Consider the following 12,664-nt stretch of genomic DNA (forward strand, 5'->3'; position numbering starts at 1 on the left):
CTGATAGGATGGCAACAGGAACTCAAATAACCAAGCCATGCAGAACAGCGTCTCTGAATGCACAACAGTCCAGCCTTGAGACAGATGTGCCACAACAGCAGAAGTCCACACTGGGTGCCACATCTATCAGATAGGAGCAAGAAACAGAGGCTACAATTTGCACAAGCTCAACAAAATTGTAGTTTCATTTTATGCTGTGACGTTCAGATGGTAGGGTCTGGATTTGGCGTAAACAGTATGAAAACAAATGTTTTTGACTAACTTTTAGAATATTTGAATTTAATTCAAATATTACATGAACTCTTTGGGAATGTCAGCCTTTTTCTTTCGTTATTCCTTCCTCTTGAAAGGTTTAAAAGCAACTGTAAAATCTAAAATCATAGTGTATAATTTTAGATATGAAGATTGTTTTTAATACATGGCTGAAAATCCTTTGCAGTCAATGACTGCTTGAAAGTGCACCACCTCCCTTGATATGTTATGCCAGGCCTGCACTTCTGTTAAAACCCTTAAATTAAAGCTGAAAATTTAAAAAAATTATAATTGTCCAATAACGTTCAGAGCTTACTCTATGTAGATTTAGTAGTAATTAAGATTACGGACAAAATGGCAGCCAGGCAGTCATAATATAAGTGAAACAAGTTAGCTATTGGATTAGCCAAAACACACCCCAGTGCAGTTCAGGACAAGACAATGCATGTTAGCGTTACAACAGTGCGAACTTAGTCAGCTCTAAAGCATTCAAAGTGCATGCTCCCATCATGCTGTTGCACTTATTTCTTGGTTTCTTTGTAGGCATGTTCAAAAACATTAAAATAGTGGTCATAATTGCCAACAAAACTTAATTCAAACACACGCTGTTTTGAAGAATAAGTACAAGTCTCCCTCTGGTTATAAATTGCTCTTATGCAAGTATTTGATCGCACGCTTTTTATTGCACAAACGCAACGCCTTGTACTGGTTTTTAAATTTGAAATCTGGCGCCACCTACCGCTATATAAGTGTATTGCATGCAAGCAGCCTAGCGATACACAGAAGAATGCACCAAATCTTATTGGAGTTAATAATGAGAGCTCTATTATAAAATCTTTAAACGTTTTATTTCCCTCACAGTGTTTTTGATGAACGCAATCAAGCTCTTTGATGTGAAGATGGATTCAAAAATAAACACAGACTGCTGTGTGGGACGTAACGCTTTATTGTCATGTTCAACGAACATTCAAAGTGTAGTCAGTGTGATCAGTCAGAGTGTTATTCATTTGGGGAATGGCTGACGTCATTCTGCCTGAAGGCGTGAAACAGTGTTACAACCAGCTGTGTGGTAAGTTGTAAAATATGCACGAGAAAAGCCAAACCCCAACGAGAAGTGCTTGTTAAAATGAAATGTTCCAGCTTCTTAAAAACAATCAAAAAATCAATACGTAAACATCAGTTAAATTAAAATAGTTCGAGTTGGTCAACAACACAAGTCCCTTGGTAAAAATTACAGTACAACATATAATGCAGGTTATTTTCATTTTATCTAATATGCTGGAAACTATCTCACTTACTGCGGGTACAAAAAGTCTGCACACCATTATTTCCAACAGATAAACGGATCCTTTTCTTTTTCTGTGAGCAGGTATAGAAGAGATTCAGATCATCTTTTTGTTTGTTGGTTTTTTAAGTCCAACCTTCATCATTAAAGGAAACTAATTTACTTTATAGTGAAGAATTTGTTTAGCTGGGTTATTGTACATATTTCTGAAGCTACTGCAAGGAGTCCCCTGTCTGTTTAAAAAAAATCCACTAGTACTCAGAGATGCATGAACTAAATGCTGCAAAAAGATTAAGGTGTATAGTTTTTGTACCCTCTGTATTCTCTTTCAGTTCCAGTGTAAAAGACAGCATGCAGGCATTTGCTGTCTTGCTCATTCTTTCGGTTGTGTGAGCTACACAACTGCTTAGAGTGCCAGTTAAACGGTGCCACGAGCAGTAAGTTAAAAAAACGTAACGTACTGATGCTTTCTAAATACTTTAAGGCTTTTACCCATCACATATCTCACTGAAGGGGTCAGCTTTGTCAACTCATCAAGGAGCTCTCTGCCAGTGTTTTAGAAGAGCTCCACCTCACCTGTCAGGAGCTAACAGGAAGGAGCATTCAGGCAGATTCACTAAAACACTTTCCCCCACCCCCACAAATTCGTTTTAAAAATACTCAGTGACTTGTTTATCCTGAGTAAACAGATTCCTTTTCAAATATACTTAAATGACCCTTTCTAAGTAGAGATTGTGGCTCTTTTTTGATAAATGTAATAAAGCAAACACATCTGTGAAATACCATAACATCTCCTGGCAGCTCCTGACAGGCGGGGGCAGCACTGGAGCTTGTTGGATGTTGGGGGGAATTTCCTAAATTAGGAAAAAGGATTGTGTAAGAACAGGAGACCTGGGGGTTCAATTGTAAAGTCGGCAGTTTAATTTGCTGGTAATGACAGCAGCTAACTTCTTTCAGATCCTATATCTTCCTACTTTGGGACACTTTTATGATACATACGCTGACACTTTATCTTCCTGAATTCTTTCTTTAATTGAATATTGCGCAAACTAAGTCATAAGGACTCTACCACGTATGGTAAAGATGCAGAATACCCCAAAATATTAGTTCTGGGTATTAAACTGTTCCGAATGATACCCTGCCATGCTATAATACTGAATACAGGCTCATCCAAGACAGCTGCTAATAGGTCACAAATATGAGGTTTGACATTTTTCCAAGCTAACAACTTTGTGGATTAATGTAACTGAGATGTGAGTCTATTTTCTAATCGACTTGGTTTAAGGTGCATACTTCTCTGGGCACCTCCCGTGACTGTTTTCTTTAAATCTTAACCGTTACTAGTGAGAGGAAACTGCAAAAAATCACAGACTGCTCTCCACATTTCTCTTCTCCCTCCCTGCAGATTTTATGTGTCTGTGCCGGGACTCTCTCCTGGTGCCAGTATTTTCTGCAGGGTCTTTTGATAGAATGGGGAGAAGACCAGCTTGTTGTAGTTGACAAGGCGACTGAAGTGAACAGCAAGCTCTTTTAGCTCCTTGCTGACTGGAGCCAGACCTCCTGGCAGAGGAGGAGGGGTCTTATGTTGGCTGGACTCCAGGGAAGCCAGAAGGTAGTTGTGAACCCGAGATTCTGAGAGGAGAGAAGAGAGTTTAACTGTCGCTGACAAACACCTTCACTGAACTGTGCACCGCTGGTGTTGCCTCTAAGGAAGTAAGAAGTAAGTGCTCTTACCCATCAGCATGCGGACTGTGTTGTCTGGTTGGATGGCGGCGGAGATTTGCCCCTTCAGAGCGCTCTTTCGGTCAGCTGAGAATGGAGAGTAGCCATGCTGGCTTAGACACTGACTCAGCTCAACACACAGTTTCTCCCCAATGGTTGCCAAGACCTCCTGTGCACTAAATGAACTTAGGACAGATCACAAAAAAAAGCTTTAGTTTTATAACAATACAAGTTGTTAAGTTAATAAGCTTCACAACAAAAGCCAAGCTTTATGCATCTTCTATCCATAGTTTTCAATCATGTAACTAACTCGCTACCCTAGTGTGCAAAACCTTACTCCATTATGATGGCTAACAGTGGACAGTCGGTAGTATTGTGGGACAAAAGTGCTTTTTTACCCATCTGTCTTGAGCTAAAACTTCTTGGATTTTTTTTTTCATTGGAGAAAAGCTACAACCTTTAATATATAATAAACTTATTTTACTGATACAATTAACTTTACAAAAAAAAGCTGTATGTAATCAGTACTTCATAGCCATCTATCAAACACTGTCTCAAAAAAATTGTAACTGCTTTGGCCTCTTGTTCTCATGTTCACAAATTAAGCCAATTTAGAATAAATGGCGTGGCTGTAGCTCAGGTGGCAGAGCAGGTCAGCCACTAATCAGGTCGGTGGTTCGATCCCAGGCTGCCTCCTGGCTGCATGCCAAATATCCTTGGGCAAGATACTAACCCAGGGGTGGGCTCAGTCCACGAGGGCCGGTGTCCCTGCAGGTTTTAGATCTCACCTTGGGTCCACACACCTGAATCACATGATTAGTTCATTACCAGGCCTCTGGAGAACTTCAGGACATGTTGAGGAGCTAATTTAGCCATTTAAATCAGCTGTGTTGGTTCAAGGACACATCTAAAACCTGCAGGGACACCGGCCCTCGTGAGATTGCCCACCCCTGTACTAACCCCATGTTTGCCTACTGGTGGTGGTCAGAGGGCTGGTGTCCGGCAGCCTCGCCTCTGTCAGTGCGCCCCAGGGCAGCTGTGGCTACAATGTAGCTTGCCATCACCAGTGTGTGAATGGGTGTGTGGCTGAAAGTAGTTTAAAGCGCTTTGGGGTCCTTAGGGACTAAGTAAAGCGCTATTCAAATACAGGCCATTTACCATTTAAATAGTTAGTACAAAGCACATCTTTTAAAACTGTTGGAAAACACACAAACTCCACAGAAAGGTTCCAGTTGACCAGAAAAAAATAAACAAAAACCCCCTTAACATAGTGACAGCAAAGTCCAAAAAAGTTGTCCAGAAATTAGTGGTCCATCTTTCATATACAATTCGTGGAAACAACACTACTCTTGTCTAAATGAGGCTAAACTAGTCACATCACCACATCTGTGAAACTGATGGAATCTACAGTGTCTCTCTTTATTTTTGCTGAATTCAGATCAGGCACGTTGCAGAATATGTCAGCATGGGACCTTTCCAGAGAAAGTTACCTTGAAATTCAAACTAATCCTAAGTCGTTCAATTTACGCATTAATGCAAGTCAAATTAAATCCACTCTGGCTCAGTCATATTTGTCCACCTTTGTTTATTCACATAGAGAATAATTAGTGCTTGAGGAAGTGAACTGAAAGAAATGAAGGCAAATTTGGCCACTGTAGCTTTAAATATAAAAAAATATATATATCTTTGTGCTTACGGTGTATGCATGTCTGCAAGCAAGACGTTAACAGTGTTTTTGAGGGTCTCCATCAGTCCTGGCAGGCCTGAGATGGCCTCCCCAGTTGTAGTGTAGACAATGAGCAGCACAGAGGAGAGAAGAACCAGCTGTTCAGCCTCCTGCTGCATCTCCTGGAATCGAACCTGATCCATCAACACCGTCTGTAGATAAAAGCAGAGGAGAATTTTAGGATGAAGAGTACAACACAAGAAGTGAAATTTAAACAAGCACTGAGATACAATGAACCAGGATTTATTGGGTTTACCTCCGGGAAGGGGTCTGAGTCGTGGTCCCACCTGAGCAGGCGAAGATAGGCATGATTATGAACACTGAGGGGGTGGAGTGAAGAATCAGATGCAGCACCACCTGTTGCTGCTGAGTCTTGCAGGCTTTTTACTGTATCCTCAAGCCATTTCTCAGTGAAGTCTAAGGCATCTGAAGGAGAAACGATCATTGTTATTATTCAGTATAATAATAGCAGTACTAGTCAGCGGTATTACATCATTATAGAATATAATACAGGAGTCTATAACCAAGATTTTTTCAGTTTTCTGTATTGTTAAATGTAAAAGGTTCAGACTACACTAGACAGAAGGGCAAACATACAAATATTTTGAGTAGAGCAGAGATGCACAGTGGTATAAGATGAATTATTAAGTCTATGTGTAAACACTGCATCAAATCAAAGCTGTTGCGTGCTGCTGAAATTCACCTGATTTTCAAAAAGTATAACAAAGAAGTGGCATTCACACAGGAGTGACTACACCCCTGTACATCACATGCTTTTTAAAAGCATTCAATCATTGTGTAACTTATAACTGCAGTATTCGTGGGTTGACAGATTGAGTATTTCCCTTTTGTAAAAAATAAAAAATAAATACGTTAATAAAGCAAACAGTCAAATTTGAAGATGTTTGGTTACAGAAAAATGCAATTTTGTATCCTTTCTGATCTTTGGATATCTCACAAACAGCAATGAGCAATTAGAAAACAATGGACGCCACAAACTGCATATATAAAACACGCATATAGCTGTCACAATGTTGGCTTGTGAAGTCAGATTGCAAAGCCTCAAGCGTTTGTTCAGGTTTTGGCATCCAGATGTCAAGACCCCCGCTGCCTGATTCTGATGAGGAGCATAATTAATAAAATAAAGATTATGTTGTATTTGATATAACTGGAACCTGGATGTTGAGCTGATACAGTCCTGAGTCACAGAGCAAGAAAACTGAGGGCCATACTCCAACAGAAATCCACATAACTAGTCTTTTTGAGTCACCCTTTGCTGGCCAATAAAAAGAATACAACCTCAGTGGAAAGTCTGACTTTGCTTCACTTTTCACATCTGGAAGCTACATCCATGTTTTATACAGTCTGTAGTACATCTTATTAGAGCTGCAGCTCCTACAGTCATGTTCTGAATGACAAATGGGCAACTGTTTCAGTCTTGCTACAGAGGTAATCAGTGGGTATCACAGTACTCAAGATGGTGCAAAGGACATTGCACAATGTTAACGTCTACAAATCTACCAGCTAATGAGAGATATGTTTTGGGGTTCTGTATTTCATATTGCAGGTGATTAGTCTGAATACAGTAGAATTAGACACTGCGTGTTTTGTGCTATTTAAATAATCATATGTAATGTTTAAAGCTAATAATGCTCATAACAGTAAATATGAAAGTTGTATCCCTTACTTGGTTGTTTCTCCAAAAACTCCTGGAACTTGTTCCTCTCATATTCAACAGACTGTTGCATCAGATGTGGTCTGATGCTGCTCAGGGCAAAGTTAGCCATGTCCACCTTCATCAGGTCCAGCACTGAAAATATGGCCCTAAAACATGACAGATGGAAAAAAATGGGCAAACTCTAAGCACTGATGATGAAATATACACATTTCATGACAAGCCAAACTTTTAATTCAGTCTTGGTAAGTCTGGATCTGTACTAAGAAGTTGTTAATAGCGCTTTGAGCTATAATCAAAGAATAGTCGCTCTTATACAAGCTGAGAGCTGCATGGTCTGATGGGAATGAAATTACACAATCTAAAAATAAACCACAGCCTGGAACATGCAGAGCTAATGATGACCTGTCTTCCATGGCTTACTTGAGCAGAGGCACAACTTCGGTGATCTGCTTCAGCTTCTGGATGTCCTCGTCTCTGCTGGGGGCGCAAAGTGAGCCCATCATCCACACAATGAACTGGGACAGACGACCGATGTCAAGAGCTCCATTTTCAGCTTGCTGCTGGATCAGGGGCAAGTCCAAAACCTCCTCAATCTGAGAGCGCAGACGACCGTGGCCTGGTAGCAAGAAAGACAGCAGTGTCTAAAAGAGGGGAGACGAGAGGTTAAAAGAGGTTGGTTAAATCTAGAGAAGGATGATTGAAGAATACGAATGAATGCAGGCTTCAGCATCTCACCTCTTTGATCTCAGCCAGAAGTTTGATGGCGTGTTCATATGACGGTGGATCCTCCTTCAGCTGGGCTTCCAAACAATCCCAGAATGCTTTGTGCATGATCTCCTTCACTCTGCGCTCCAAACTGTTCCAGAACAACACGCATGCTTTTATATCTGCAGCAAGAAAGAACTCACACTGAGGAAAAGATCCAGTCCTCACCTTCCTTCAGGAAGCTCCGCGGGTTTGATTTGAAAAGCCTGGTTCACCATTATTTCATGAGCCAAAGCCATGTTGGTGACTCCTTTAGCTGTCTCCATCAGTTCCTCCACAGAGACAAACCTGGGTGGGCTGGCTAGAAAGAGAAAATGTATATATTTGTACACAATTACACGTCATTCTTTCAAAAGATAAAGTTTCCTTCATCTGGAGAACACACTGGATATAAACCCATTTACTGAGCGCATTATCTCTCACTTCCAAATGGATTTAGTGTGAATGTTTTACAAGCAGGCAACACTAAGTGCAATAAGCGTTGATCTCCTCAATTCATCAGTCAGAGTCTAAACAAAGCTCTCTGTTCAGCAGCACACCTGCCTTTAAGCAAAGCCTCTGTTGTTGTGGCTCACTGCCATGAGCAAAAACAAAAAGTCACAATGTTCCACTCTCGTGAAGTCATCATCTGCACAAATCTAAATCTGGGAATAAACACATGAGAACATTTTCTACATCAGAACTGACAAAGTTAATCTTTTTCCGTCTTATACAAGTCCAAGCTGTTTTTAAGTGGACAACACTGTGTCACATATTTAGTAGTACTCATGTGGATATATGGCTTTGGAGGAGTATTTTGTTTTGAGGTTTTTTTTACATTTTCGAGGGCTAGCATCCTCCACAGCTGGAGCTAGAATTGATGTTTGGACTTTCCAGACCCCTTTGCAAGGTTTTTAATGTACACCGTGTCACAGTTTACTGTGTTCAGCACACAAACCAAATGATATTACCTGCCAAGCATCTTAGAAAACATGGCATTTTAATACAGAACGCACAACAACGAGGCAAAGTAGTCACTGGCAGTGACTGCAAGAGCCAAGTTGGTCAAAACAAGCAAGCAACACAGACAAGAAGATTTTATCTGCCAACGCTTGAAGGCATGTGCCTGTGAACTGAAGCATTCATGGTCTGACTCCTGTGGTCAAAAACAGGGCAAAGATCACATGTTTGAACAGAAGAACTGAGCTGTTCTCACAGCATGCAAGAAGAAGGGGTCCGAGCCCAACTCCAGCCAGACTGCTAAACCATCTGTGCTGCCTCTTTCAGGACATATTCTCACATGTATGTAGAAGGTCTCACAGCCAACATGTTTATGGATGACCTACCCTCAGAAACACAGGCCTGCAGGGGAAGCAAAGGCCTGAAATGACAGTGAGCAGCAGGAACCAGTAAATCTTTTTTGAAAACGTACTTTTAGGTAGAGGTGGGCGGATCGATCCAAATATCAATAGTATCGACACCAACGCTGGTATCGGTATCAGAGCAATACTAGAGTGACAGGGTCGATAAATGTATGTATATATACTTTTTTAATGAAAGAATACACCTCAAGCATGCACTATGAACAATGTCTGAACCTCTGTGTGTTGATTGTCACATCTATTTATAGCCTATATAGCACATTCAACCAACAGAAGCTGACCCAAAGTGCTTTACGGGTGGGCACATTTATATTCCGGGTTTCAAAGTACATGAAAAGCTGAATAGTGTTTTTTGTTGTAATTACTAATTATTGCAGTACGTAATCACAATCACAGTAAATCACAGTGATTTAGTGGTCAACAAATGTGTTCAAAATGAGTAAATTAATGATGATACATCTCATAAATCACGACACACTGCTCGTCCCTAAATAAGGTGCCTTTACAGGTTTAAAAGTATCGGCATTGGTATCAGCATTTACTTGGTATCAGATGGATACCAAGATATGCAGTATGACACAGCACTACTTTCAAGGATGTGCTATTGTTCAGTTTTCATTTCAGTCACATGACAGGCTGTGACACATTTAATCCAGATCACATTCATGTGTTTAGCCAGTTTATTCAGTTGAATTAAAACAAAGTTTCACAGAAACTAACCAGGAAGTCTAACAAATCTGATGCTTTTACAAAGTCTCTGTTATACGATCATGATCTCATTAGTTAATGAGCAAGCCTGCAGACAGTACTGAACAGTTAAAATAAGCCTGATCACCTTGTGGAGTGTTGCCTCTGTGAGGACTCGGAGTGTTCGCCCGGACCCTCTTCCTAACCGTCTCCCCAGAAGCCCCCTGCCTCTGCTCCTCCTTCGACTCCTTGTCTCCTCCATCCTCCATGTGGTCTGCCTCCTTTGGCATTCTGGAGTCTGCAGGAAAACAGGTGACATGGAGATTTGAATGTGCAGGGATTTGAAATCTGAGAGTCTGCTTTTAAGAGCCCAATCACTATGATACAGCCAGGTCTTTGTAGAAGGGTGTATAGCAGGGCTACACCAGGAAGCAGTGGCTGTCACATGAAAGGACCTCACTTAAGAGCACAAAGAAAAAGAGATGTGCAGATTTGTTTCTGTGGTGCTCAAATGATGACATCATCTGGACTGGTAGAGGATGAGAGAGGGGAGGGGGGGATCCGTGTGGCAGTGCGATGCTAAGACTGAGGAGGTGAAGTAAACAGAACAAAGCCTCATGGGTACTGTGGCTGTCCTCGCAGGCTTCGGTAACGGTACTAACCTTGTCCTCGGCAGCCCCGGGGGGAAGAGACGCGTCTGATGTGGAGCTCAACTTATCTAACGTTAGCTTTATAGTCAGCGTGAACGCCGCTTTCTGTTTAACAATAACAACACAACAACAAAGCTTTGTGACACCGCTACTCCTTCATAACCCAGACACACGTTTATTCACAACTTCACCGCCGCCAGGCACCGCGCTCAGGAGAAGAAAGGCTTTGGTTTATCCTCGGAAACTCCAGCTTTTTTATTTACGTCGCAGCCCTCCTCTGACGGGTTGCCGCTAATCAAGAGACGCTTCCTGGATTGGGTGGGGCTAGCGTGACGTAACAGCCGAGCCCCCCCTCCCAAACGCACACACACACACGGACACAGCGGCAGAAACGTTACATTTATTAGGGCCCGAGCACTGAGAGTGATGGGTGACATCTGCAACTCAAATTTCTCTAGGAAAGCTTTAAGGAGTTGGTCTTTGGTTACAGTGAAAAATGTGAGTTTTTGTTAAGGGTGTGACCCCAGCAGTATTGATGAAGAAAAAAATTAGTATAAGTCAAAGAAATCCAGTCTGATCAGTACCAGAATTTTCAGGCGTGATGACAGACCTGCCCTGAACAGATTGATATGCCCATAGTTGGGTTGCGGTCACGTGGTTCTGATGACGTGCGGAGGCAGCGCGATTTTTGAGTGGAGGGCGGAAGTAAACATGGAGGACACTGTGGAGAGTCAGGAGAGCAGCTATTGTGCAACTTTAGACCCCGTTTCTCGGGAGAGATATAAACAGATAGTTAAAAAATATATCGGACGTGATCCGTATTCTTTGAAAATGTCCGAATACACCACAGAAGTAAAGGATTTGCCTACTATCGAGGCTGTGGATATCACCAACTACTTGGTCCTCCAGACTTCTTACTACACTAGGCAGCAAATGAAAGCTTTCAAGAGTCTGGAGGCGTACAATTTTTTTGTCAGCGGGTGGGTCCACAACCTTGGAACAAAACGTCTCCGTGATGGATACAGTTTGGTGTTTGCAAGGGTGAGTGTTTGTTCTTATATTGCTTTATCTTAAACACGCTAACAGTTAGCGGTAGCGGCTTTAACGTCAACAAACATGCCACATCCTTAGGACTTCGTTAGAGTGACAGTTGTTTGTTTCAAGGTAAACCATTCTCAGCGGTCTAACGAGACACCTCTGAAGACTTGGGTAATTGCAAAGGAGGATGGAGAAGTGATTGCAGCTCATTGCAATTGTATGGCAGGGTTAGTAGCCTGTTCTCCACTGTCACTAGGCTCAAATCCGGGCTCTCAGCCGTCTGTTGCATATCCAAAATCGCCTCTGCACATCGATGCTTCATTCTTTTCTCTCGTTTGAGAACTGATTCCGATCTGGGTTTTCGTTCGTAGCCGAGATTGACCGTCGGAGCCCAGTCCTCCGACTCTTCGTCATCCAAAGCACTTGGGCAGCCTATAGTCCCAATCAAGTCAATATTAGACTACTAACTTAAAAGCACTAAGTAAACGAGAATTTAACGACAACCTAATGCTAATAAGTTCGTTTGCAAACATAACATTACCTCTGACGAAGTGGTCGCTGCAGACACGGGCATTGAATGAAGCTTAAGGCAGAACAGCATCGATGTGCAGAGGCGATTTTGGATATGCAACAGACGGCTGAGAGCCCGGATTTGAGCCTAGTGACAGTGGAGAACAGGCTACTAACCCTGCCATACAATTGCAATGAGCTGCAATCACTTCTCCATCCTCCTTTGCAATTACCCAAGTCTTCAGAGGTGTCTCGTTAGACCGCTGAGAATGGTTTACCTTGAAACAAACAACTGTCACTCTAACGAAGTCCTAAGGATGTGGCATGTTTGTTGACGTTAAAGCCGCTACCGCTAACTGTTAGCGTGTTTAAGATAAAGCAATATAAGAACAAACACTCACCCTTGCAAACACCAAACTGTATCCATCACGGAGACGTTTTGTTCCAAGGTTGTGGACCCACCCGCTGACAAAAAAATTGTACGCCTCCAGACTCTTGAAAGCTTTCATTTGCTGCCTAGTGTAGTAAGAAGTCTGGAGGACCAAGTAGTTGGTGATATCCACAGCCTCGATAGTAGGCAAATCCTTTACTTCTGTGGTGTATTCGGACATTTTCAAAGAATACGGATCACGTCCGATATATTTTTTAACTATCTGTTTATATCTCTCCCGAGAAACGGGGTCTAAAGTTGCACAATAGCTGCTCTCCTGACTCTCCACAGTGTCCTCCATGTTTACTTCCGCCCTCCACTCAAAAATCGCGCTGCCTCCGCACGTCATCAGAACCACGTGACCGCAACCCAACTATTGTCAGGAATATGCAGAGCGCCACCTAGTGGGAACAGGAAATGTCATGTCTTTCACTTTGATATACTGATTATCACAGGTTCATCAGGTCCACCTCAAAAGCGGTGAATATTAACTTCAGTCCCTCATGATGCTTCAGTGAGAAAATTAGGAGTTGGCCCACTCCTCTAATGTCATGAAGGCT

The 12,664-nt window shown here is 42.1% G+C and overlaps 1 protein-coding gene across 1 annotated transcript; it reads right to left on the reverse strand.

The window, feature by feature from the left end:
• Positions 1-1,180: 1,180 nt before the first annotated feature.
• On the reverse strand, positions 1,181-10,472 carry tcp11l1 (t-complex 11, testis-specific-like 1). The gene is made up of 10 exons (XM_082542301.1): positions 10,139-10,472; positions 9,625-9,774; positions 7,597-7,729; positions 7,399-7,519; positions 7,084-7,304; positions 6,673-6,809; positions 5,242-5,411; positions 4,956-5,137; positions 3,272-3,444; positions 1,181-3,169 (listed from the first exon to the last, which is right to left on the reverse strand). Exons 2-10 carry the CDS (start codon positions 9,764-9,766, stop codon positions 2,946-2,948), a joined length of 1,503 nt encoding a protein of 500 aa, XP_082398427.1. The 5' UTR covers positions 9,767-9,774; positions 10,139-10,472; the 3' UTR covers positions 1,181-2,945.
• Positions 10,473-12,664: the final 2,192 nt, after the last annotated feature.

Source organism: Aulonocara stuartgranti (genome assembly GCF_965226115.1).
Source record: "Aulonocara stuartgranti genome assembly, chromosome: 7".
NCBI classification, from domain to species: domain Eukaryota; kingdom Metazoa; phylum Chordata; class Actinopteri; order Cichliformes; family Cichlidae; genus Aulonocara; species Aulonocara stuartgranti.